The sequence below is a fragment of the Folsomia candida genome, unplaced genomic scaffold (assembly GCF_002217175.1).
Source record: "Folsomia candida strain VU population unplaced genomic scaffold, ASM221717v1 Fcan01_Sc007, whole genome shotgun sequence".
NCBI lineage: Eukaryota > Metazoa > Arthropoda > Collembola > Entomobryomorpha > Isotomidae > Folsomia > Folsomia candida.
The window spans coordinates 6,551,388-6,577,376 of NW_019091199.1; the positions used below are offsets into that span (position 1 = coordinate 6,551,388).

The window sequence follows — 25,989 nt, forward strand, 5'->3', positions numbered from 1 at the left end:
CACCTGTAAATTGTAGTGATAATAACAAATGGCTAATTATTTTTATGAATGATATCATCACTCCTGGTACTCGTGCCAAATAAGGGGTTGATCATATTGTACTAATTTTTTGTACCAGCCAACTGCACTGCATACCATACTTACTAAACTAGTACCATCAATAAATCAGTTGTCAGAATCTCCACAATTTTTGCCTCTATTGTTACCTTACACACACTGCGGAATAAATAATACCAATGAAGAAAACAATACTGTTATCCATCGTCTTTCTCGTGTGTCGTACCTCACATTGCGAAATCCGTGGGGGTAGTGAATGCAGCGATGTGAAGTGCAAAAATCCACCTGACAATGCCAAATGCAATGAGTTAGATCCCTCCAGCGAAAAAGATATTCCACGTCCAACCGGGTCTAAAATGTAGTTTTTTCTTAAATAATTTTTCATAATTTCATAAAATTTTCATAATTTTTAATGTATTTAAAATATTTTAACCCACAATTTAGGCAATGTTGTCCGTTATGGAAATGCAAGCAGAATGACTCCTCTAAATTTTTTACGTTTCATGGTAAACAAAAATACTTGAAAATCAGTTTTAGGAAATTAAAAATTTCCAAAATTTCCAGGTCTAAACGGTTCCGGACCAATGGTTAGTGGAAGTGAAACGGTTCATTACCAGTCGGACGAGCAGATGGGCCGATCTGTGACGAGTACTGCCGACGGAGGTCACGATTCCGTCGCGAACGCGGCCACCAAAGAGGAAATGGACGAATTGGCACAGGCCTTAGCGGATGCCGGAATTTCGTAAAGATTTATTTCCTAAAATGTTTGTACTCAGGTATTTTTCTTGTATGCCATATATTTATTAAGCCAATTTTATAATGTGTCACAAAAGGGTAATAAATCAGACCCGAAGCAATTAACACGAAAAATGTTATCATTGTTCCAATTCGACGGTTTACTTGCAATTTACTTTGTGTCGTGTGGGCATACATATGTAGGCCTTGACTGCAAATTATATACAAGAATTTTATGACCATGCATACACACACTTTGGTCGTGACGTAAGTAATTAGTTTTCCAAATTTTTGAACCCTGGTGGATTTAATATGGGGATAAATAACAATAATTAATTAAATATATTGAAGACATTACTAGAATTTAATTAAGATAATAATGTTCAAAATTGTTCCACACCTTGTCCTGTCAAATATAAATTCAAGGAGGTTTTTTTTCGTCGTGATTCATGGCATCCTTCTCATTCTGGGGAACATTTGTCCCCTTTCGGGGGAAGGAAATGATCCCAATCTCTGTAAAGGAATCACTTGCAAACCCAAGCCAACTGCAGGGTTTTGTATTGCGAGAAATGCGACAACTTTGGGAGCAACAACGAGTTATGGGGAACAAAGGTAACAAATAGTATTTAATAAATGATGATACATTAATTAATCATAAATATTAAAGGATTTGCTGCTCGGTGTACGCTTGCACGCACAAAAACGGGACAACGACGCTGCACTATGGTAAGGAGGAAATATAGAAAAAATGTGCACTATTTATGGTGATAAATGAATTAGGAATGACTGGATACAATGCAACAAAATCAAGTTCAAGTTCGAACGCGGCTGGAAAGGTGACTCCAAAACCGAAGAAAAAGTCTAAAAACGAGACCTGCTACGGCGTCACGTGTCTCGGAGGACAACCTTCGCCAAATTGTAGAAAATCTAGCCCAAGCGGAGGTAATTTATGAAAATCTAATTCGGCATATAGAAATAATTTGGAATGGTTTGCATTTATTTATTGCTTCAACCAAGTCATGTCGCTGATGGGATTGGGAGAAGACTGTTGTCCAATGTGGATCTGCACGACAGGAGGTACAGGATCTCTCTACTACTGGGTACATGTTTTTGCATATTATTTATAGTGTTTCGGGTGCAACTAACCACGTGCAAGAAATAAGGGCAAGAAAGTGGTTTCTTGCAGATATTTTGACCTGCAAGAAATCCAAGGCGGAAGAAAAATTATGCCTCGCCGCTATACTTCATACAGCGCGTGGTTCGATGGCGCATATTTTATGCACTTTCTTGCAGTTTCTTGCACCTTGCATTTCTTGCTTTGCAAATTCCAATGCAAGAAATGTAACAAACCCGCAAGAAACGAAACAATTATGAGTATTATTCATGCTACTTTTTAAAATTATGCACAGCATTCTGGGATGTGGCAAAGGTCAACATACTGGAAAAGTGGATCTTCCGCCACGGAGGCAGATTTGGCAAGCTCGGTAACAGACCCACCACCTCCTCCGTCAAACGACACGAAGATCAAATCAGGAGGCGGTAGTAAAGCGAACAAAGGGGGAAAAGTTGTCGTCAAAAAGGAGGAGTGGGACATCTCGTTAGACATGTCGTGGGGAAATCGACTCATGGAAATGGAACGTAGTGAAAGCTCCACATGTCCAAAAGTGATGTGTGTACCACCACAACCTGAAGTGACCTGTGGTGAAGTGAAGGCGTCTGAAAGTTATAAATTACTCGTAATCTCGGACGGAAATTGCTGCCCGATTTACAAATGTGCAGGAAAAACGACTAAAATGTACTTGGTACAATTTGGTGAGTTGTTAATTAATACAAAAAAAACCTGTTAAACCCCGGCTTGAAATTTGTATTTTTATTCTAGGAATGTATTACGCCGAGCCACCTCCAAACAACACGGTAACAGAGAATCCAGCAGCGTCCTTCGGTCCGGTCATGATGGTATCCTCCACAACAGCAATGACCGTGCATTTGACCTCACCACAACCTACGCAACACAAAGGGAGAGGATTCGAACGACAGAAACCAGTCACAACAACGCCACATCCCATCTTGACCTCAACGAATAGAATAATCTCAACAACCCAACACCCCACAACAATCATCCCCACAACGCAAGAACCTACGACCACACTTGTTCCCACCACTACAGCCGCTCAAACAGAACCACCCCCAACAACACCCTCGCCCACCACCACCACCACCACGAAACCAACCAAGAAAACTAAAAAACCTGCAGTGACGACACCCACCACAACATCCAAACCTACGACGACGACGGCAAAACCGACCACGACTACAAAACCAACAACAACAACTGTAAAACCTACGAAAGGAACGACCACGAAAGCCCCTACAAAAACTAAACCTCCCAAAAAACGCATCCTGACGACGCAGGTTCCCACAACGCCACCTCCAACCACCCCCGACATTACCACTCCTGTAGTTCAAACTACCAGCGGTACTACTGCTGGTAGTACCACCAGCATGACCTCAACCAGTCATCCTACGACAGAGCCCACTACTACTCAACAGCCCACAACCACTAATAACGAAGTCATAGAAATCGACACACCCGAACCTCCTCCTCCACCACCTCCCCCGACAACTACAAAAGCCCCCTCGAAATCAAAGCCAAAAACGAAAAAAACGCCAAAACCAAAATCAACTCAGGGAGAAGATTCGATTAAAAACTCGACCTCGAAGAATCCTCAGTGTCGCAATATGAAATGTTTTCCAGCCCCCGACAAAGAAAAATGCGTCGTTTCAAAAATTACTGATTGTGAGCTGCTCATCCTCCTTGGGTCGGCGGTGGATTGCTGTCCGGCGTTCAAATGCTCGTCGGATTCTGGGGACAAATATTCTGTCCAGTTTGGTAATAATGACTTATAGGCAGATAAGATCACTGATAAGATTACTGTAATTAATCACAAACATATACATTTCTTTCCCAGGAATTAGCGATGGGATTTCTGAATCTGTCGTGAAAAGTCCGACGCCAGAAGAAGATGAAAAATCTGCCCCCAAATGTGAAGACGAATCCAACTCTGCTGACACCTCATCCCCAGCCGAGACGAAATACGATATCGATTACGAGAACCATGAAGCCCCACCACCAAAACCCTTCATAATTTTCGATGTGCAAATCCAAAGCGATAAATTCTCTCGGAAAGAGGTCCGTTACGTGAAGACGTGTAAGTCTGTAAAGTGCCATCCGCCCAGTGGCGGTGGTTGGAGTAAGGCTCGCTGCAAAAAACTACCAAAAGGATCTGTCCCCAAGAAACTGAAGCCCAAAGGGGTAACTTTGATTGTTTAAGGACATTTCAATATTTACATATTTAACATTTAAATTAATTTATGAAAGGTACTCGACTCTTGCTGTTCCATATGGCGATGCCCCTTGAAGTCGAAAGAAGGGGGTCAAGGAGGTCGTACTTTTTCTTCGTCGTCGTCGTCATCATACAGCATGCATTATGGTTTCAGTCGATCTGGCGGAGTTGCCATTATTTTCAAATATACTGGTGCAAATGTCAAAAAACTTCCAAAATATCTAATCCTTAGGGAAGCTAATCCAGAACCTCTTCAGGAGTCGAGTCTCTGCCCAGGTGAAATTAAGCTCGTGATGGTCAAATCTTCATCAAAAATCAATTTAAATTATTTATTATTTATTTTAGGAGTTCTTTGCACTCCGCCACTCCAAAATACGGAATGTACGCCCATAAAATCTAGCGCATTGACATGTCCACCAGGTTTGTCTTACCTCGAATCTGTGGGTAGAAAATGTTTTTGTAAATATCCGAATTTAAATGAATATTGAACCATTTTTTTAGGATCTTTAAGGAGGGCGAAGGTGAAGACGATGATAAGTATAATATATTTATAGTACATATAATTTATACGAATTTTTCGAAAAATTTCGAAGGAGTGCTGCCCACTATATAAGTGCAGGAGGAGAGATGGGTCGGAGTTAGTAATGTACGGTATGTTAGCTAGTTCTGACAATATTTAGTATGCAAATTCCATAAAAACAAAGCTATACTTATCTTTCCATTTATGTCCATCTCAGGACGCACCTCACCCAAAAGCTATGCGAAAGAAGGGATCAAGTCAATTCTCCAAACCTCAAGTCACAAGGATGTAAATAAAGACAAATCCCCGAAAAACAAAGCTAAAAACGAACACAAGGGCAAGAAATCCAACGAAGAGGAAGATGATTTCGAAGATGATGACAATGAAAACGATGCCGTTGAAGAGGGTGACGACAAGGATGGAATCTGGGAAGCTGATTTCGTCACGGACGACGTCCCCACGGCGGAAGAAGAAGGCGGAGAAGATGGTGAAGACCAGGTGGTTTTTGAACAACAGAATGTCCAATACACAATGGTACAATCGCAACCAATGCCAAATTATGCAATGAACGACATGCAACTTCAAAACCAGAGGATGATGGAGATGCAAAATGCTCAAATGAATGCTATGCAGGCTCAGAATTTTGAAAATATGAGAATGATGCAGGGTGGGGGTGGGATGGGTGGTCCGCCGGGAATGGGCGCTGTCCCGCCACCGCCAGGAATGGGTATGAGCAATGGAATGAGTTCTGGAATGGGGGGCGGGGGGATGGTAATGCATCAAACCATGGTCATGTATCGTCGCTAATATGAATAAGTTATGAATGTATGTGTGCAAGTCATTTTCACTTTTGTCTAAAAATAAAACAAAAATATTACTCAGACGTTTAGAATGGTTCGATTGTGCATTCTTCTAAACAGGAAATCTTTCGTCAAAACAAAAACCAATCAATATGGATGGAGGTTGATGTAATACCTACTCATTTCATAGGCATATTTCACACAGTTAAGTCATCCACAGACTGAGAGATCCCTTGAAAAAGATTGATTTTAGTGCCATTTCAAAATGGTCACTTTTCACAAGTATAATATTTTGCTTGTGGCGCTACTCACTGTTGGTCATTCCATTTCCACGAACGGTGATGCAGGAGGCAAGGTACATATTATACGACTCGAAAGAAAGTTATGAAGAAAATTTAGATTTTGTTTTTACATTTCATATTTTTTTGTTTGTATATTTAGGTAGAAAAGAGAGGAACGTGTAAAGGTGTTACTTGTCGAGAGGCACCGAAATCTGCTGGAATTTGTAAAAAGGTTCCAGGTCAAATGTCGGAATGCTGGTATTATTATTTGATATTTAATTTATTATTTAGTAAATATCCAGGTCTCCAGTTAATTGCGGTAGTAATTAAATATGTATGTACATCTAGCATGATATTTTATTTTTGCAGTCAAGATTTCGAATGCGCCACGTCCGACGGTGTACATTCTAGACATTCTGGTAACAAAAATTATCTCATATTTTATGATTTCAATAATGTATGGATGTCTTGTAATTATTGAAATCTGTGACATCACAGGGATGACATCGTCACAATCTTCGGGATATGATAAGGTGTCACCGGTAAGATGTTCAAATGCTAGTTCTTTATTAAAAGATTTTACACAACGGAATTCATAATTTGCACCAGGACGGTACCCACATGCAAGGGTTTTCATCATCTTCATTCTCATCCTCATCCAGTGGCAGCAGTGGACCTGGTGGTGGTGCGTTATCATCCAAATGTTAACCATTTTATGTATTCAATTTTTACTAATTTTGCATTATTCTGAATCCCTCGAAGCTATGCGACCAATAGGATTTGGCGACTTTAAACCCCTGTCTGGCTTGCCACTTTCTGGTTTGGGCGACCTTGGCTCGCTTCCCCCACTTCCCCCCCTACCAGGGTTTAAACCAATGGAAGGGATGCCCCCATTCCCATCGCTGCCACCCTTGGGACCATTAAAACCTTTGGGACTTGGCAAAAAATAATTTATATCGAAACAATTTTCTCTAAAGCTGTGATTTGGCTGTAGGATTGGATAAAACAATAATAAAACTGGATTTGAAAAAATGAAATTTTAAAGTTCAATTATGCATGTTCTTATGTAATTAATGGTTTTAATTAATGTAAAAATCGTCAAAAGTTAATAAAGTCTCACAGTAGCAGTCTCATATCGGTCGCAAGTTGCCTGCTGGTCCAGCATTCTCAAATTCTCAACTACCAATCTGGGTGAGAGCGGCTTTTCATTTCATTTTGCCGTTTTTATTATTATTCTAGAATTGATATACCTGTCCGAATATTTTTCGTGTTTTGCAAAAAAATATCAAAGTTTTTAATTCACATTTCAATAACTTTGGTCAGCAATTCAAGAATAACGGGTAAGTAAAGTAAGATAAGATGAGGAATGGTGGCTATGTAAAGAAAAGATTACTGAACATTTTTATACGTCCACAAGTCGACGAAGTCGACCCACATTTTTTTTACTTCTTACTGATTTTAAGTATTTAAAATTTAAAATCTGATTTCAAATCTTTCTTAAAACAGGGGCAGAAAAGAACGGATAACACTTTTTTGCATCCATCCCACGAGGAAAATGGATGAAGGGAAAGTGAGTTTTCCACATTATTTACTTTGCTATCTAAAAATCTAACAATTCATACATTATGACGACAATAATTCGATTTTCTTATTTACTTGACAGATCAAAGCAATGATCGAGACGATCCGCAATGCGAATAAATGGCTCATCGAACAGAATCATCGGATTGAAAAGGAGAATGAAGAGTTGCACAACAACGAAGTTGAACGCAGGAACAAATACATCGCCTATCACGGGATCATAATCCACACGAACAGGAACATGGTCGCCTTGCTCATGAAGGTCATGGATCGGCAGTTCCTTGGACTTGAACGAATGGACATTCCATCTTCCAACCCGGCCAATCCTGCCCACATCGACGTCCATGAAGTGTATGAAGATCTGCTAAAAGACATGACTACTCGTTTTGAGATTGTGGTCGTTCCCGGTCCATTCAAGGCGTATTCAGAGGGGGTAGAAGTGCATAAAAATTAAAATTTGTAAAGTTTTATTGTAGTACATGCTCTGCATAAAAATAAAACACCATTTCTGAAAATATGCACAAGTTTTTAACTGTTGAAGGCATGATGAAATTATTTAAACGAATTCATCCATATTTATTAATTCAATTCTAGAATTTCACAAAAGTTCACCTCTTTATGATTCGAATCTACGATTTCCACCATTTTCGATACCTCTCGGCCAATCTGCACAACTAAATTGTTCAATTCCTCTCTCGACACCCAGGACGAGTCCCCAGTTCCTCCAAAACTGATCTCGTCCCCATACGTTTCACAACACAGTACCAGACCTACAAGAATTTCAAAATTTTAATCTCTATTCAAAATTCTATAAAAGCTCACCCTTGTTCTCACCCAAATCGGAGGCATGGCTAGCAATTCCTCTAATTCTTTCAACCGGAACGTTACACAGGGACGAAGCAATCCCCCCTTTTTTCTTGGACCACGGCAGCGGGGAAATTGCAATAGAGGAGAAACCACCTTTTAACCACAGTGGGCCCAAGAAACGTGGCAACTTGCCGAAATACTTTTGCATGTAAAATGTTCCTAACACATCCGGGCCCGACATGGCCTTTGTCGCGAGGGCCTTGATTTGCTTTAAATCTCGCAATAGCCCGGCCACTGGAGATGTTTGAACTTCACATTCTTCTTTTGGTATGGAATACGTCATGTAACTTATGCGATTCCTCAATCGATAATTCGGATAGGGTAGAATTGCAACGACTAGAGAAACCGGAAGTGAAGTTCGCACCATAATCTGCTATTTATCAGAGTGTGCATGCGGTTTAGTTACCTTCAAGGAAAATAAGGTCCTCCACCAACCGTTCTTTAGGGAAGGTCGCCCTCATTGCGCGAAGGATCGCGGTGCTCAATACGTTCGAAATTGAAACGCGACATCCGCCATCCATGGCTCCAGCCCAACTTTTAATTATTTTCATGTCCGCCAGATCAACGGGGTTACCATCCCATGCAAAAAATTTTTGTCGCGGGGATATCTTGTCTGGATTTGGGATCCACATTTGCAGCATGTGACGCTCCCATGCAAGTGCGAAGAAAAACAAGGGTAAGTAGAAAAAACTTTTTAAATGCATGAGAAAATTGAGAACGAGAGAAACTTTAAATGTAACTGGATCAAGTCCAAGTTCAGAGGTTGGACAGAAGCAATTTTTCCATATCATGGCTGCAGAAATGCCGTCCATGTAGTTGTGCCTCGTGTACAAGTGCAGGATTGATTTTATCGCCCCACTCCCATCTAATAGTACGTAAATAAATAATACATAATTAGGTATATAAAACCGGCAGTTCAACGTTACTTAATTAGGATTAGCCCGAGTCAGGCTGTTACTAAAAATCGAGGTGAGTGGGTGGGTACCACCCCCACAATTTTTTTATAGGGCGAAACCCCCGGAGTCATCGTGTGTCAGTAGGATTAAGGGAGAACGTATTGAGATGATCGATATATATTTGGGGGGAATTACTGGTTTTACCCCGATTTATTTGTTTTTCGAAAGATTTTGGTCATCATCGAACTTGATTCCTAATTTTGCATACATATTCTAGATATTTCAAATTAATTGGGTAAGTTTTACGAAGCGATAGTCAGACGGAAAATCATGACATAATCCCTGACTCACTTATTAGACAAAAATTCGAAAAAAAAACATTTAATTTATACCATCATATTTGGGAATGATGCTAATCTGCCATTGTGGTTTTGAGTCAGGCAGCGGACTACTATATTCTTTCGTATATAGTTCCGTCAACGTCTTCTTGGTAAAGACCGTTTCCGTGTCCTGTTGGATAATGTGGTTCCGGACGTTAAAATTAAGATCGCGGCGCCAACACATGTATCCGTACGCGGAAGAAGTTATGTTTTCCAGTTTGGCGTATATTCTCCGACCAGTCTTCTTCTCCACGAAGTTTTGAACGTTCGCTTCATAAAATTCCGCAACATTTTTAGGTGTTAGGCTGCCCTGTTTATTAAATACTAACAACTTGGGGGATCACTATTTCTCATTATAGTTTTAGTTAAAACTTGATAAGTCCATTACCTTCGGTACTATGAAAAATATAGTTGCATTGTGAAGTTGCCCTTCTATATCTTGAGTTATGAAGGCGTCACACCCATCCTCAATTAAAATCACGTCGTCTCCAAATTGAACTCGCAGAATTATCCGCACTACCAATCTCACAGATTCGTTAACTACGAACACGACTAGCGTCACGGAGTACAAAAAGGGAAAGATAATCATGCAAAGCACGAGTTGTAAAGGGCCCGTTCTAGAAAACATTTTTAAAAATATTTGACTAAATGCTTAATAAAGAACTGTTGAGAAGAGATGGTCAAACTGCAATGCAAAAAATTAGCATCCTATTTTACGCAGAGGTTGACATGTATCAAAACTATATATTTACCAAATAGCCGATCAAAGTTTGGGCTTTTTAAGACCATCCATTGCAGTATATGGCTTGTGTTATTTATTTATCGCTTTTCAAACATACGCATGTAACATGAATGCATTATAACGTTAAAAACAATTTTTGCATTCAATACTATGCAACTGACCTATCTATAACTTGACCTGACCTGACAGCTAACTTAACTTCTCAACGTTATCCTCAATGTATGAAAGTTATCTCATTTTGCAACTTTGTCAATATGTCAAAAAATACACATTATATATAATCGTATATAAAGATATTTAGATATCTCAAGTTGGGTCATTTGTAATGACTCCGGATATTTATTTACCATCAACCATATTTATCAATCCCTACTCATGTTGTGGCTTAACATACGAGTAGGAATTGATAAATAAATAAATAAATAAATAAATGACCGGAAAAGAGACACTAAGAAAAATTACGAAGAGTGGATGAAGATGCACCAAAATGCAGAAACATTATATTCACTGTCAACTATGTAGATTTGCTGGTATGACGCACATACGTTAAAAAATTTTAATCGGACGAAATATTTTATCCGAATAAATTATTTAGTCGGTAAATACAATTCTTAGAAAATATAGATGAGACAGGACAAAGGAATTATTATAACGCAACGCAATTTATATCGGCCGATCCGTTATCTCGGTTCGTATTTTGCGTTGTTAACTTATCGTTAGTTTCCTATGCAATTGCTGATATTGTGTCAGTCATCGGTGGTCAGGCCATGCTGTCAAGTTCATATTTAGGCAATATGATGAATCACATCATTCAGAAAACTCTGCTATTGTACATGTATAGTTTACGATATCTAATGTTTGTAAATGTCACCATATCATAAATGAATCACAACAAACACATGTGCAGATTATATTGCGGAGTCAATCTTGATGATAACTGTGTGATGACAACTAGTAAATAAATCCACATTGCCCGGAATGTTAGAAATACATAACTACAATTTTTTACCCAAACTGTGTAATCTTATCATAAAAATTCCTTGTTTGAATCCCAGTCTAAAAAAAGTTCTGTTGTGACGCAGAAAAACATGGTCCGATGTCACAAAATTGGGTATAAAAAGTTCCAGCATTTTGATTACTCTTCTTCAGTGACAATTAAGCGACATTACAACAGACCAATAATCTGGGTAATAAATTACAATTAAATAAATCTATTGATAAATTTGATTTGCAAAATGACACGATCGGCATCTTCCGGTGACTCATCGTCCATGAGTTTGGGAAAGCCTTGCATGGGGCTTTTTCTTCAAGGAGGGGTCAAAGCGTTATCGGTTGTGGAAGCTGTAAGCTGTAGATATTTATGTAAATTCTTTTAAGATTAGTAAATTCAAAACCTTTCTGAATTTGTCATATTCATTAAATTATCAGGGAGTTGAATTCGCCATGATGACCGTGGGGACGATTGCCATAATATTCGTGCTGCCTTTGAAAGACTTGCAAAAGGAGAGAGAGACCGGATCTTGGAGATTTTACGGTTTGTTTGTTTTTATTCTGTTTTTTAGCTTAATTTTCATACAAGAAATTCAAATATAAAGTTAATTACGCATAAAAAATTAGCAATAAATTATAATACTAAATCTTTACGATTTTGATCAACAGCTCGTCTCGCCAGTTGGGGATATTCCTACGTTTACGCCATTACATCAATCATTGTGTCGCAAAGGTTATTTACATATGCCTCCCAAGTGAGTATTACTTAACTAATATTGTCACAAAAATATAAAGCTGAACTACTTAATTAATTCCTGCATAAATTAAAATTTAGCGTCGAACTAACGGCGTCCTGACCTGCGTCACCATTGCGGGAATACTTCACGCCTTGTGCATCCTAAACTTTACTCTGTACACAATTTTTATCCGATGGTTTCAAGCCGCCACGATGACCGCGTTCCTTGGCTTCATGCTCTACAAATTTTACTTCTTTTGGGTCACAATTTGCTACGTGAAGGAAATGAGACGGAGCGAAGTACTAAATCCAGCTTTGCGACAGTTATCGGATGAAGAAATTGAACAGTTTTTCGATGGAGATAAAGGCCCAAATTTACTCCAAAATTCCGAATATGAAGGTATTTAGAAAATAATTTCGTAAAATAATCCGTGAAGAAAAATTTTTGAAAATTAGGCCAGCGTTACAAATGGGATTTCGAAATTCCTCTCTCTCGTCTCAATTTCTTAAACGACGATTACAACAATTTCCTTGGTCAGGGGGCATACGGCATCGTGCACAAAGCGATCCTCTCATCCCCCCAAAATAATCAGGAAGACGTGGTCGTCGCAGTAAAAACGGTGGCGAATAATGTCGACGTGACGTATTTTAAAGCACTCCTTACCGAACTCAAGATTATGACGTGCATCGGCTATCATGAAAACATTGTCAACTTAATTGGAGCTTGCACCTCAGAAATTAAGAACAGTTAGTCTCATATTAATTATTAATTACTAATAACGTTTTCGGTAAAAATAATTCAAAATTGATTCTTCTACCCAGGACAACTCTACATAATCGTGGAGTTATGTCATCTAGGAAGTATGGCAAGTTATTTGCAGTCAAATCGCGAACTGTACTATGCACAAGTGTTAACGGATCGGTTAAATTGTTTGACGAGTACGAATTCAGGATCGAGAAATGGGTAATTAGTATGATTGCATTAATTTGGTATCGATTTCGTAAAAAAATATGACGTTTCTTCTCCAGCTACGTCACGTACGGATCGATGTCCATGTCTTCAACGGTGGTCGGAAGTTCGGATTTTGTGAAATGGTCGAAACAAACTGCGAGTGGGATGGGGTTCATGGCGAGAAAAAAGGTAGGCAATTATAATAAACTCGAATTTTTGAAGTAATTAAATTTTGAAATGATAATAAATAGATAATCCACGGAGATTTAGCCGCGAGAAATATCCTCCTTACGAAAGATAGACGAATTAAAATTTCGGATTTCGGATTATCTCGTCAGCTTTATAATTATAGCGCATACGTTAAGAAGGACGATGTAAGTATTTTAATACGTAAAATTAAAATTCATAAAATTTTGCAAAATATCTAAATGATTTATTAAGTAATTGATTTTTAAAATGTGCATTTCAGGGGCCTCTCCCATTCAGGTGGGATTTTTATCACTGTTAACTGTGTCATTTTCCAATCTAATTAATTTGTTGATGGACAATTATCAGGTGAAATTTACTTATTTATTTAGGTGGATGTCTCCCGAATCTCTGACTGACTTGCATTTCTCGACACAATCTGACTCCTGGTCATTTGGGTGAGTAATGAAAATCTGCATACGTAATTTTTCCCATAAATATTTATTTTCCTACGATTTTGTTCATACGTAGTGTCACAATTTGGGAATATTTCTCCTGTGCTGAACTGCCATATGGGGGTTGGAATTATTGCGATGATTTCGTACAACGGTTGAAATCCGGAGAGATTCAGTTGGAACGACCGAGATTTGCGAGTCTGGAAATGTAAGAAAGATTTGAAAACTAAAAATATTTATGGTTAAACATTATGCAATATTTTTTGATGATGTGCGATTTTAGATATGAAATGATGAAAAATTGTTGGAAATTTAATCCCAAAGAGAGACCGACTTTCGAACAGTTGGAATATTTTTTTGACCAACAGGAACAAAAGCTGACGAATTGTATTATTTAAAAAAATTCGATATCTGTTCATTAATTTAGGATCTAGTTTTACGCATGTAAATTAATTAGACGATGATCTACGTAATTTGAGTTTGTGGTTTAAGCTATTGCAAATATAATATTATCAACTTTTATCAGTCGCATTATTTTTTCAAAGCATATTTATATACGAAGAAATGAATTTGAAGATTTGTAGAGAGGAAATGTATATATTTTTTGTTAATGATTTTAGAAAGAGGTTGACGTCAAATGTGATATTTTGTAAATAATAAATGTAAACTTGTCAACGATAAAGGTATGTCAACTCGTGCTGCAAAATTTGGCGTTGTATTAAAATTTTATAAAATTTGGCGTTGTACTAAAATTTTATAAAATTTGGGCATTCCAAAATCTCTGACAAAGAGTGTTCATTTAATTCGATCTCATTTTTTGCTTCAAATTTTTGAAAGCTTATTAAAACGGCGATACATATCTCCCAAGTAATTTTTTTGCAACCGAGAAAATACTTTTACCAACTTTTACAAAATAAAAATAGTATTCATACGTTATCTGTGAGCGTTTGGAATAAGTTTGTAACCTGGACATGTTCATTTTTAATGCAAGCTATTTATTTTATTTATGGAAAACCCATTTTAAAATAGAAATTCAACGCGAAATTATGTCTTCAGTTGATGGCAGCAAGCCAGTAGAATTGATATTAGACTGTAATCAATCAAACCTATGTGCGTTTTCAAAATTTCCGTAACTTTCTCGATTTCTTGAGTTGGGTCAAAATTTTCTGAGACAATCTATGTAAAAAATGTTCAGAGGACATTCACGCATTCTTTCAAGATCGCTCCGGAAATTTTGAGCGAATTAAGAGATATGGAAATCTAAAAAAAGTAGATTTGCTAACTCCTTATTCATAAAATATGATGGGAAAAAGAGAAAAATATAAAAAACAATTTTACACGACACTGTTCTACCACAATTTATTGAATACAACTCGCAACAACATTTTTATTTATCATCACAGAGTTAGTATTGAGTACAATTACATAAACAACGCTAGTATCCACTCCTATCTACCTACCACTTACTTACATATTACCAATAAACACTCACTCACACTCACCTACATACTTTTTTGTGTATAAATTATTACAAATTCCTCGTCAGTCACGCCTACTTAATTCGGGTGTCCCAGGACATGCGGAGGTAGAATGTGATGTAAAAATGGATTTGATTCAAAGTCCCTGAAAAAAAAGGGATTAAATCCCGTCGGAATTACGCCATGATCTGGAGACGGGTGTGGCGGAAGGTGTCCTTGTTGTTCCGCCTGCCCGTTCTGATTGTGGATCGAGGATCGATGATGTTTCGACCCCATTTTCTGAGCATTTTCCGAATTATTGTTATTATTTGCTTCAGCCAATTTGTTGGTATTGTTGTGATGCAGAGATTGCAGAAGGGCCGTTACCGACGAGGATATCAGAGGTTGTTGTTGTTGCTGATTGTGATTCCCAGGTTGTGGAGATGGCGATGTTTTTGACCTCGATGAATTGTTGTTGTTACTATTTTTGTGAGAAGATGATGACGACGAAGTGGTTGTTGTCGGGTTGCCGTTACCGGAAAATCCTAAATTTGCGGCGGCAGCGGCTGCAGCAGCGGCGATGTTGTTGGAATTTTCCATGGCTTGGTCGAGACCTTTCTTGAGGACGTCGAGCTTGAGAGATTTGCCGTACTTGCCACGTACATACATTAAGAGAGAGTTGTACGGGATGCCGAATATGCGGGAGGCCTGTGATATTTAATAAAATGTGGTAAAGTTATGTGCGGATTTTTACTAGGAAATAGTACACGATATGATCTTATCACCTGTGATGTCGTCATCTTTTTATTCCACACGTTATGCAAGGCCTCGGTCAAGTCGGAGTTACTCCATGCGCGGGGTGGTCCTGAAAAAAGCCGATAAGTTAAAGATAACCAGTTAATTGTTACTCCACAATTCCAAAGCTCACCTCCCCGCGGGGCGCTGTGTTGGGCTCGATGCCTCCCAAAAATTGGGGGAGGTCCGAGCGGAAGTCCGGGCCAGTGAGGGTGGTGATGACCCCCGCGGTCTTCCTTGTTACTACTTCCACTCCCATATTTCCGCCCATTTCGCCCCCCTTGGGAAGAAGGACGACCAGGTTCGTCCATCCCGAAATGGTGGTGGGGATGGGGATGTGGGGGGTGATGGTTTGTCAGCCCCAAGGGTGAAAACTGCGCTGGGGAGAGATTTGTGGTGGGTGTGTTGTCGTCCCCACTACGTCGGCCCTCACTGCCGCCGCCGCTTAATGGTGTGATCGACATGGCGCCGGTGGATGAGAGGAAGCTGTTTCCTGGGGGAGGAGGAGGAAGTGGGAGCGATGTGGGCGGGGTGGATGGCGAATTGTTGGTTCGATTGTTGTGTTTAATACTTCCGGTTGAGGATCGACCATCTCCTGAAGGAGGAATGGGAGAGGAAGCTGCCGGGTTTGAGGGTGGGGGGCATTGTTGTGGTGGTTGTGGGGGAGCAGACCTGGGAGAAGGAAGGGGAAAGAGGAGAGGAGTTGGTCAGGTCGGGGGAGGAAGGGATGGGGTGGTTTGGTAGGAGAGGGAGAAGAGGAAGAGCCCCGTCGGTGGGGGTGGTTATGAATGTGGTGGTGATGATGAGGGTGGTGTTGCTCGTCCATGTCGGGTTCGGATAATTTGGCCAACTGGAATTTGAAAATTTTACGAAAAAATTAGGGAGAATTTCTTAAAATTGAAGAGATCATGTCAATTTTATGTTGTAAATTTATTCCTCGTCTCACCTTTCCACTTTGTGCCATGGCTAAATTATAATTCCGCAAAAATGCGAGATGCCTATGTTGCAAGGAATCATTCCATCCCGACGTTACACCCGGTTCGACATGCTCATTCATCCCCCCACGTGTCGCCTTATTTCCATTTCCTCCTCCACCCACAATTGCAATGGGTGGCATCGTATAGTCAATAATCCCTTGGTCATCGTCCCCCATGTTGTCCTCCTCCTCTAAACGATCCTCATCCTTCTCGTCATCGTCCCCATCGTGTCGAGGTGACGGTGACGACGACTTTCCCCTCGGCGGAAGTAGTTCTTCCATCTCTTCCTCGTCATCCACATCCCGTTCCCCCGAGAAACTCATTTCGCCCCCGGTGCTCCCAAACTTTTCGGATAAAAGTCGATTCTGCCCCCGTCCCGAACTAAAGTTTTCTTCGAAACTGTCCTCATCAAAGCTGCCCCTCCCCCCGCACAAGGAGTCGTCATCTTCCTCCTCGTCATACAGCTTTTCGTCATTATTTATCTCATTTCTCATCAATTTGCCTCCCACCACCTCATTGGGAACTACTTTTCTCAAATCCTGTGCTATAAAATCGCCCGATCGTCGCCTCGGTCGGGCCTGCTTTCTCCGGGGCATGATGAGACTGTTGTGGTGGAAGTGGGCCTGATTTTTTGAGTTGTTGAGATCTATCAAATCCAAGAGTGGAGTGGCGTCGTCCGACGTGGGTGGGGAACTTTCTCCGAAGGACGACTCCAATTCAGGACCGGAAGTGAAGTTGTTGTGATGTCGTAAAAGGTCGCCCTCCTCCTCGACGAGATGGTTGTGGCGCAGGTTGTGGCGTCGAGAGAGGGTGTGGTGTGGATGATGGGACAGATTTAGCGCGGTGCTGGGCAAGGAGTCTGGAACCAGGAGGAGTTTGTGGTTGCTTAGTTCTGCAGGAGTATTATTGCTGTTGACTTGTTTGTTAGGGTGTTTGGGAAGATTGGTGCGGAACGCGTTTTCCAGGAGGGCTTCGGTTAATCCTCGAATCTGAAATGTGGAGAAAATTTCACTTTTTCAGGACATTTTTTTACTAAAGATTTGGTTGTATGATTTCTACAATTATTTTATGATTTATGTATGACGATTTTTGTGAAAATCCTATATTCTATCAACATTTAACAAAATTTAAAATTTTTATAAGCCCTTACACCACAAATGATAAACTTGTATTTAGTCGTCATAATTAAGCTGTAAGATACCCACGGACTACATATAAAAAAAAATATTGAATGCAAAATTTCATAAAATTCCTAGTTGGCATTTACGTTTTACAAAATTTTCATGAATCATCACGCCCCCCAAATGATAAACTTGTATTTAGTCGCCATAATTAAACTGTAATATGACGACAGTTCACGTACATAAAAATGACCGAAAAACTCCACAAATTTCCCATTTCCTCATAAAAATTACCACCCATACCCCTAACTCTGCCCCCACTTGAATAACACTCCCCAATAAATAAACAATGAAACAAACCCCTTAAAATTTCATCATCTCACTCACTCACAAACCTCCCACACAATCGCATCGCATTCTCAATTACACAATCCCGAAATCTCACACCATTCAAAGCATCCTCCTCCTCCTAACTAAATAGTATTTACTCTGCGGTACATTCCTAAAATACTAACTCACTCATCCACCGACCGCCACCAGAAATGATACCATCACCCTTGGATGGAAATCTACATATTAATTTTAATAGCAAATTCCATAATCTTCATCCAACCCGGGAGCCAAACCACACCACAAAATTGAATCCAGCAGCCATGAAACGAATGCAAAGACATGAATCTCTCCACCACGGCCCGCTTTCTCTCCTCTTTCGCCTAATCATTTCACATCATCGTTACGTTACATACCGTCATCATCATTTATTTCATACTTCTTGGCATCATCATATCTCTCCTTCTCCGACCAACATAACATTTATGATACGAATCACAACCAACCCACAACAATGGGAGACAGATAGAAAGTCAACATTTTCCTTGAGACAATAATAATAATAATAATAACGGGAACGAATAATATAATGAATGCCACCGTTCATTTAGATATTTGAAAACCTCGAATCACAGGAATTTCCACCCACGAGAGAAACACAATGAATGAGAGAGAGAGGATCCTTTTTGTTATTATTATTTCAAGTGGACACATAAATTGAATCAAATTGAATACAAAGTGCCCTGATTTTGAATTAATAATGAAATCAAGCCCGACTTCGGTGGGATCAAGAATGACGTGGAGATATTGTTTGAGAGGGAGATGGAAATTTGGTTGGACAGAAGGCTGATTGTGTGGTCAGGTTGTTGGTTAATTGTGCATATTTTATTTCGGATGGGATGGAAATGAATGTTGTGAAGGAGAAAGTGAGAGGAGAAAGTTATGAGAAAATATATTTAGAATAAACGGTGTAAGAGAGAGAGAGACGTCAAATTGCTGAGGGCGGAATTATATATACAGAGCGACCGCTTATTAGGAAATTGTTGGTGAGAAAGTGAAACACCTCGGCGAGAGAGGAGAAGAAGAACACCTTGTTTAATAAGATTTGGAAGTACTTTCTTTTTAGCAGGGATGGGGTTTCTTAGGAAGGTGGGAACAGTTGATTTCTTGAGGTGACACAATACATGCATACAACGACAATATATGTAAATTAATATGTTTACATATTTAGACTTTTTATACATTTTTGTAAAAACTTGTATTTTAAACAATTGGAAACATTGTTCACAAAAAACACTTAAAATTGAGGAGTATGATCAAGATTCCCAAGAGTATAGTCTCAGATTTTGACCAAGCTACAATTAATGTCAATTGGTCACAAACTGAGTTAATGTAAAATTTACAACAGGCACGATCTCCCAATGGTCACATCGTGCAGAGATATTTGCATCCAAAGAGGAGAAAGTGCGCCTTAAAGTTGACAAAAATTGTACATACAGATACTTTCCTTAATTTCCTTAATTGTACATACCGCCCTTTTTCTCCTATTCGGATGCAAATATCTGCGGCACACGTGCCCATTGGGATATCGTGTCTTTCGCAAATGTCATACTAATTAAATTTGTGATCGATTAATACTAGTTTGGCCAAAATCGGAGACCATACGCTGAGCGACCTCCATTCTTACTAATAAAATTATTATCCATAAAAATACTCACCTCCAACGATTTCGCACTCTTCATCAACGCATCCACCCTGTCCAGCCCTATGACGACTTCCCCCCGGTACATAAATTCTAAGAGGGCCCTCACCTCCCAGGCTGCATAATCCTTCAACACGATGACCGGATGTTTGCACGGATGTTCGGCCAGCATCCTCCCAAAATATTCGGAACACGCCGACAGCACGATTCTATGAGCTTTCAACGGCACGATGAGGTCGTCGTGATCATTATCGTCGCAAATGAGCGTCACATCGCAGAAGGTTTCCTGTCCGAGGAGAGATTCAAACGAGGACAAAATATGAGGGAGGTGATTCTTCCAGTGAAAATGATACATTTCCGGATCTCTCTCTTTTACCGGCGGCGGTGGCGAAATTTTTTGCAATTTTTGGCGACACGTCGACGACTTTCTACTCCTAGTTCGCCCACTCGTCGTCGTGGACATTGAGAGGAGACGTCGTCGCCTCGTGAAATCGTCATCTTTTACAATTTCGTCGTCATCATCGTCCTCCTCATCGTCCATCAAAAATGGCACGAAACCATCCGCCCTACCAATTTTATTACTGTTAAAATCGCTGATTTGTGTCCCATGTCGAGATTCTGGATCCGATTGTGGCTCAATTTTTGGAATCTTCTTCAACGTAACGGGGTCGCTTTTTCTCCGGTGAAAATTCCGCTTTCTCCGGGTGGACGAATCTACTAAATTGTCACCCGGGTGAGTTCTCACCTGGGTTAAATCTACCGAAATATTATCTTCACCACCTTCTCTTCCAGGAAAGGATGTAACCTGTAACATGTTGTCGTCTAGCGACATTGACGAGGATGACGACATACTTGTCGTCGTGACGGGTTCGTCTATTTTTGACCCTTCGCGACCCGGGCTTATCATCAAATTGTGGTGGTGCTTATCAAGGGAAGATGGTAGTGGTTCTTCTTCCCGTAATACGAGTGGTGGTGGTGGTGCTACTATTTCTACGTCTGATGGAGAAGATGCCATATTACTAGACTACTTTCCTGCTACTACTTGGTGGTGCTTGTTAGTTAGTTAGTTGGCAGTCGTCGCAGCAGTGATGATGAGAGGACGATGTTATTGATTATTAATTAGTCCGCTGCTGCCGAATTCAAGCCCTCCTTCTTCCTTCTTAGCACTTATAGAGTTCAGAATGTATGTACGTATACTTCACCTCTCTTTCTCCTCACAGCAGCAATGTTGTTGATCCCTTTGCTTTCTCTCCTCCTGCAAAATTCAATTAAAATCTGGCTCAGTCAAGGAAATAGAAATTCACGACCCTTCTCTCTCTCTCTCTTCCTATGCAAATACTTAGGGAGGAATAGATGTACATACAAATTATATATCTCTCTCTCATACATAATCTGACATTCACAACATATTTTTAAGCATGTCACCCACTCTCCTAGCCCCATTTCGAGAATTAAAAAACATCAAAATTTAAAACGAAATCTTTATCCCTTCCAAAAGAAAACTAAAATTGGGCCGTCATTCAGTAATTTTGTGTAGAAAATGAGGCGCTTGAGTGGGTCTGGGTCCCACTCCTTTCGAAAGTTTTTGAGAGGGTGAGTTTGTTAGTGCCCGGTTTTGCTTCCTGGTTGAACACAACTCATGCATTATTTCCGTATTCCGGGAGCCACATCATTTACAAAATATAATTATTGCACACACACCACACACACATACAAGAAGTGAGTGAGGGAAGGAGTAAAGTAAGGAAATGAGAGGCTGAGGCGGAACAAAATTCTCTCTCTCTCTCCTGTGTTATATAACCCTCAACAACTACATCTCTCTTTCTCTCCCTCTGCGAGCCAACATGAGTGGAATAATGGAGTTGATGTGAAATGTCAAGGGATGGATGGAGGATGTGCATCTCTGCATCGGAGACGATCCCATGTTTTATGTACCAACAAACAAAACAATAAGGATGGGGTACGAAGTAGAAAGCAGTTTCATGGCGATATTATTGCGAGATTAAAATTAAAACGGCTGGGTCGGTCGATCGGTCGGTGGGGAATTTAAGGGGAAAGTTGTCGTATTATAGTTGTTAAGGATCATTAAGAATTATGGCTAGGTGGCCAAACTTGGGACAAAGTTTAGGGTGAAATTTTGAGAAATATGTGGGTGGGTATGTTTAGCAGATCAGGAATCAATTGGGAAAGTGGGAATTTGTAATAATGGTTTTGTGTAGAGATTTAAAGGTAAAGGTTTTTAAGGCAATTATCTATAGATGGGTGAAAGTGTGTATGAAATCTGTTAATTATAAGTGATTTTCTAGAGAGATCCAACAACTGGTTTCAAAAATTGGTTAAAAAATCACAAATTTGTACGGGAAATTGATCCACAATTTTACAAAATAACTGGTCAAGAGGTCTGAAAGTGCGTAACCCTCTCACTGACCTTAGAAATTAAGAACATACAAAACCGAGTTATATAAAGCTGCACTTTATCTAACTCTAACTTTAAATCTAAAAACCTAATTAACTAACTTTTAACCTGCACAAATACCCAGTCCCAATCATTCCTATTTACAATCTCAACCCAACTTTCACCTTCAAATTAACTTTCCTCGCAACTTACTAAAATAATACAACATCAACTTTACCCAATTTTTCTCTGTATACAACACTTCTCCTTCTTCCCATTCAATTCATTATTAATTCATCATCTCTAAAATTTATCGAGCCCACTTACACGTCTCTCTCTCTCTCTCTCCCTTTCCTCCTTTGTCTCGGCTCGAATTAGAATGTCATATTGCATTAGAAGGAATATCGAAATTGAATTATTGTGTCGAGTTTGTGAGAGAGAGAGAAGGGGACAAAAGGTCTCCATTTCTTGGTGGAGTATTGTCTCCAAAATGGACGACTCATTAAAATCTCTCTCTCTCTCCTACAGCCATTCAGCTTGGAAAGGTTAACTTGCACCACTCACACCGACCGAAATCTCAACGCAAAGATATTCATTCCCTGCCAACCAGGCCTTTGTTCTCTCTCCACATCACATCACGGCTTCACATGCGGCATACTCATTTCCTTCATCAAAGTGCTACTAGGATTCAGTAAGTGTAAGTAAGTGCGAGATTGTGGGGGAAAGTTGGGACGACGACGACGACGGAACGGAAGGGTTGTGTGTGAATGATCCAATCTTATACTGTAAAACGTAGAATATAATGTTACGTAATGTAAGCGTGGTCTGGTCTTGTTTTAGTTTTACTTTTAGATTCCACCAAGGAAAGCCAACTAAGAGATCCGATAATCAATGAGGAAGCAGAGAAAGAGGGAGAAAACAGGGAAGAGGAGGTGAAATGAAAGAGATGAAATGAATGGGATTGGATGGACGAGAAGTGCATTATGCGTTTTCTGCATGGATTTTTTGAATGTCGGTGACGAGTTTTTTGGAGATGAGGGCTAAATGGTGAGCAAGTATAATGGGCTGGGTTTTTTGAAGGATTGGTAAAAATTGATGTGTGATAAGGTGAGGGAGAAAAATTGAGATAAGGAAATATACTTTTTTTGAAATTGTGGTATTTTGAAGTCGCAATTTTGTATTTTGAGTAATTGGCTATTTTATTAGTGAAAAGGTTTATAAACGGTTACTTTTTTTTAAAAGAAAATTGTGGTATTTTGAAGTCTCAATTTGGATAATTGGCTATTTTATTAGTTAAAAGGTTTATAAACTGTTACGGTTCTTGTTGAATTTTGGATTTTACCGGATTTTATTTCCAAATATTTTACACAAACTAATAAAAAGCGAAACTAAAGTTATAAAATTTCTGAAATTATTCACTTCGAAATTTTACACTACCATTAATTGCAAAAAATTCACAAATGTAATTTCTATTTTTGCTAGACTTTAGAGCCAAATTAAAATATTTCTCAACGGTTTATATCCAAATCTATCATGAGATTATCTGGAATCAGGACACAATTTTGGTGAATTGTTTGTATCAAACTACTTAAAACTTACTTAATCCGTTAGTCTTTGATTGAACCCGTGCATATTATTTACCGTGGACGGGGCTTAATATTTCAATCGTAATTAATTACATCAGTCCGATTTGTACAAGCGACTAATGTTCAAAGATCAATTTATTACGATCAGCGTACAATCTGAGGTTGAAGTGGTCAATATTTAACCCGTATCCTTTCATCAATACACAAACTCTAGGAGCTCCTTTTGTCTCGAATTGAACCCTTAATCCGATCCAGGCATCAAAATAAACGATGATGTGTTTATTCCTGTCTCTCTGGTTTTATTTACTGGGGTGGTTGGTTGGTTGGTTGGTGATTGTTGGTTTTGTTGGCGAGTTGGTGAGGATAATAATGGTTGATTGAATTGGATGATGGATTAATGAGATTAGAGACCTGGCTTTACTTTGGTTACACGGAAATGGGAAGCTTTTGACCACAGTCAGTACCACTAATTCGCCGCAGAACGGCGTATAACCGACCGACCAGACCAAACCGATACGTCCAATATTTGGGGATTTCAAATTATTATTATTATTTGTTCAGACAAACAAATCTTGCTGAAACAACAAAGCGAGAATTGCTAATTATTAGTTCAAATCAGGAGAGAAATTTGTGGTGGGGAGGGCGGATTCAAAAATGAGATTTAATCAGCTTAAAAGTATGTTTTTTTTTACTTTTACGTTCAAATTTTCGAATAATAAGTATTTTCGACGAAATACATAGTTTTCATGCTTAAATTTATGGATTTTCAAATGAAACGTATAAAAAAATTATTTCATGAGTAGAAACAAATCTTTTTAAAAATTAATGTGTAAAATCTCAATAATAAAAATATTAATTTTGGACTTTAGCTCTTCCAAATTTTTCTCAAATTAAAAAATTCGACATTAATTTCCTTAAATTCCCCAAATTTTACTTACACATTAAGAACTAACCAATTTCTAATGTCTCACATACATACAAACCAAATTACTCTCACCCATTCACAACTCTTCTCATATCTTTTCACAAATTTCCACCCACCTTAATAAATAATCAAAACCCATTTCATTCTACAGTACTTTCCTCTAATTTGCATATTTAATCGTATCAAAAACATAATGATTATAAACGTGCTGCATTTCTCTCCGAAACCATGTGTCTTGTTTCCATTCTGCCTCTCTCACCTCCCGAACGAAGGAACGAACAAACATCATTAATTCCAATTTAACTAAATCAATTTCTCTCTCTCTCTCTCCACATTCCTAATTCTGGGTAAAGTTTCCCCTTATATGTACATATGCGCACATTATTACATATTCACCCAACATTTACTCACTCACACTCATACATGATGCATACAGATATAAAGGATAACTCTCATCATGCAACATATCCACCAAACCGACGATGCCTGCCTGGATTGGTTCGTTCATCAATAAATAAGTGAAAGTTATGTTGTTTCGTCTCAACCTGCCTGCACAACGGTTTCCTGTCATTACGGAAAATGGAGGCAACAACATGACGCTGTAATTTGACTTGTACTTAATATCTGCCCGACTTAGTTAGCCGACCAACCGTTTATTTTATGCACATCCACACACACATCGACAGAAAACAGGCACGACGTGAGGATGGATAATAAGTGAGCGAGTGAGCATTTATCTCCGTGATGAAATCAATCAGCAAAACCGAAATGAATTGACGTGGTGAATAAGTGAATAAGTGAGCCAAGTAAGTAAACAGGGCAGGGCAGAGGAGGAGGTTGCTTAAATCAATGAAATTGTGCATCAGTATCGTATCATGGATGGCCAATTCTCTTTAATCAATCCAGTCCACATATTAACTAAGATGTATGCAAATAAGTGCGAGACAGAATACAATACGGTGGTGATGTTTGTAATAATTTGAATTATTGAGGATGCACCGACAGCAGAGGAATAAGTGAGAGGAGAGAATGGTAACGAGGCTGGGGGGATAATTGATTTGGACAAGACTGATTGAAATTGTATCGATTCCATGATTTGGGAAAGTTGCATTGTTGATATGTAAGTAAGTGAAAGCAGGGAAGGAGAGAGAGAGAATTATGCAAATATGTAAATTGGAT

General features: G+C 39.2%; 5 protein-coding genes across 8 annotated transcripts in view; 3 read left to right on the forward strand and 2 right to left on the reverse strand.

Annotated features, from left to right (window-relative positions):
- The first annotated feature begins 274 nt into the window (after positions 1-274).
- LOC110851620 (mucin-2) lies at positions 275-5,700 on the forward strand. Of its 3 annotated transcripts, XM_035853863.1 has the most exons (15): positions 275-415; positions 502-563; positions 622-1,404; positions 1,460-1,518; positions 1,573-1,734; positions 1,810-1,892; positions 2,202-2,604; positions 2,672-3,682; positions 3,762-4,105; positions 4,172-4,412; positions 4,482-4,556; positions 4,638-4,657; positions 4,730-4,787; positions 4,874-5,481; positions 5,577-5,700. In XM_035853863.1, exons 3-14 carry the CDS (start codon positions 1,172-1,174, stop codon positions 5,461-5,463), a joined length of 3,279 nt encoding a protein of 1,092 aa, XP_035709756.1. In that variant the 5' UTR covers positions 275-415; positions 502-563; positions 622-1,171; the 3' UTR covers positions 5,464-5,481; positions 5,577-5,700. The 3 variants fall into 3 exon arrangements, with proteins under 3 accessions (XP_035709756.1, XP_021955166.2, XP_035709757.1); XM_022099474.2 differs by lacking the exon at positions 5,577-5,700 and having other exon boundaries at positions 4,874-5,533; XM_035853864.1 differs by lacking the exon at positions 5,577-5,700 and having other exon boundaries at positions 4,730-4,782; positions 4,874-5,097.
- On the forward strand, positions 5,673-7,761 carry LOC110852717 (RNA-binding protein 12). Its single transcript, XM_022100829.2, has 8 exons — positions 5,673-5,811; positions 5,898-5,995; positions 6,107-6,156; positions 6,236-6,279; positions 6,347-6,422; positions 6,500-7,077; positions 7,244-7,307; positions 7,401-7,761. Exons 1-6 carry the CDS (start codon positions 5,722-5,724, stop codon positions 6,685-6,687), a joined length of 546 nt encoding a protein of 181 aa, XP_021956521.1. The 5' UTR covers positions 5,673-5,721; the 3' UTR covers positions 6,688-7,077; positions 7,244-7,307; positions 7,401-7,761.
- Positions 7,762-7,867: 106 nt separating this feature from the next.
- LOC110852718 lies at positions 7,868-10,961 on the reverse strand. Its single transcript, XM_022100830.2, has 5 exons — positions 9,850-10,961; positions 9,474-9,771; positions 8,592-9,050; positions 8,153-8,521; positions 7,868-8,088 (listed from the first exon to the last, which is right to left on the reverse strand). Exons 1-5 carry the CDS (start codon positions 10,087-10,089, stop codon positions 7,898-7,900), a joined length of 1,557 nt encoding a protein of 518 aa, XP_021956522.1. The 5' UTR covers positions 10,090-10,961; the 3' UTR covers positions 7,868-7,897.
- Positions 10,962-11,049: 88 nt separating this feature from the next.
- LOC110852719 (vascular endothelial growth factor receptor 1) lies at positions 11,050-14,426 on the forward strand. The gene is made up of 12 exons (XM_035853868.1): positions 11,050-11,546; positions 11,632-11,737; positions 11,863-11,948; positions 12,029-12,329; positions 12,386-12,676; positions 12,752-12,893; positions 12,959-13,070; positions 13,133-13,255; positions 13,351-13,367; positions 13,460-13,525; positions 13,599-13,730; positions 13,806-14,426. The coding sequence occupies exons 1-12, from the start codon at positions 11,439-11,441 to the stop codon at positions 13,918-13,920; spliced, it is 1,599 nt and encodes a 532-aa protein (XP_035709761.1). The 5' UTR covers positions 11,050-11,438; the 3' UTR covers positions 13,921-14,426.
- Positions 14,427-14,867: 441 nt separating this feature from the next.
- Positions 14,868-25,989, reverse strand: part of LOC110852721 (broad-complex core protein isoforms 1/2/3/4/5) — a 35,839-nt gene continuing 24,717 nt past the window's right edge. For both annotated transcript variants that reach the window (XM_035853867.1, XM_022100832.2), the window contains exons 2-6: positions 19,921-21,159; positions 16,721-17,740; positions 15,908-16,624; positions 15,765-15,844; positions 14,868-15,687 (exon numbers count right to left, since the gene is read on the reverse strand). In XM_035853867.1, the coding sequence (XP_035709760.1) occupies positions 16,220-16,624; positions 16,721-17,740; positions 19,921-20,919 (2,424 nt within the window). In that variant the 5' untranslated portion in view covers positions 20,920-21,159 and the 3' untranslated portion in view covers positions 14,868-15,687; positions 15,765-15,844; positions 15,908-16,219. The remainder of the gene's footprint in view (positions 15,688-15,764; positions 15,845-15,907; positions 16,625-16,720; positions 17,741-19,920; positions 21,160-25,989) is intronic.

What these genes read in the sequence shown, in the direction of transcription:
- LOC110852718 (XM_022100830.2), bottom strand. Translation starts at nt 10,089, where the DNA reads ATGTTTTCTAGAACGGGCCCTTTACAACTCGTGCTTTGCATGATTATC. An exon ending in CATCATTCCCAAATATGATG is followed by an intron (nt 9,051 to 9,473) that starts GTATAAATTAAA and finishes ACGTACTATTAG; the next exon opens with ATGGGAGTGGGGCGATAAAA. An exon ending in GGACCTTATTTTCCTTGAAG is followed by an intron (nt 8,522 to 8,591) that starts GTAACTAAACCG and finishes CGGTTTCTCTAG; the next exon opens with TCGTTGCAATTCTACCCTAT.
- LOC110852719 (XM_035853868.1), top strand. Translation starts at nt 11,439, where the DNA reads ATGACACGATCGGCATCTTCCGGTGACTCATCGTCCATGAGTTTGGGA. An exon ending in TATTTACATATGCCTCCCAA is followed by an intron (nt 11,949 to 12,028) that starts GTGAGTATTACT and finishes ATTAAAATTTAG; the next exon opens with CGTCGAACTAACGGCGTCCT. An exon ending in AATTCAGGATCGAGAAATGG is followed by an intron (nt 12,894 to 12,958) that starts GTAATTAGTATG and finishes TTTCTTCTCCAG; the next exon opens with CTACGTCACGTACGGATCGA.
- LOC110851620 (XM_035853863.1), top strand. Translation starts at nt 1,172, where the DNA reads ATGTTCAAAATTGTTCCACACCTTGTCCTGTCAAATATAAATTCAAGG. An exon ending in CAAATATTCTGTCCAGTTTG is followed by an intron (nt 3,683 to 3,761) that starts GTAATAATGACT and finishes TTTCTTTCCCAG; the next exon opens with GAATTAGCGATGGGATTTCT. An exon ending in GATCTTTAAGGAGGGCGAAG is followed by an intron (nt 4,658 to 4,729) that starts GTGAAGACGATG and finishes AAAATTTCGAAG; the next exon opens with GAGTGCTGCCCACTATATAA.
- LOC110852717 (XM_022100829.2), top strand. Translation starts at nt 5,722, where the DNA reads ATGGTCACTTTTCACAAGTATAATATTTTGCTTGTGGCGCTACTCACT. An exon ending in ACGGTGATGCAGGAGGCAAG is followed by an intron (nt 5,812 to 5,897) that starts GTACATATTATA and finishes TTGTATATTTAG; the next exon opens with GTAGAAAAGAGAGGAACGTG. An exon ending in CAGCAGTGGACCTGGTGGTG is followed by an intron (nt 6,423 to 6,499) that starts GTGCGTTATCAT and finishes AATCCCTCGAAG; the next exon opens with CTATGCGACCAATAGGATTT.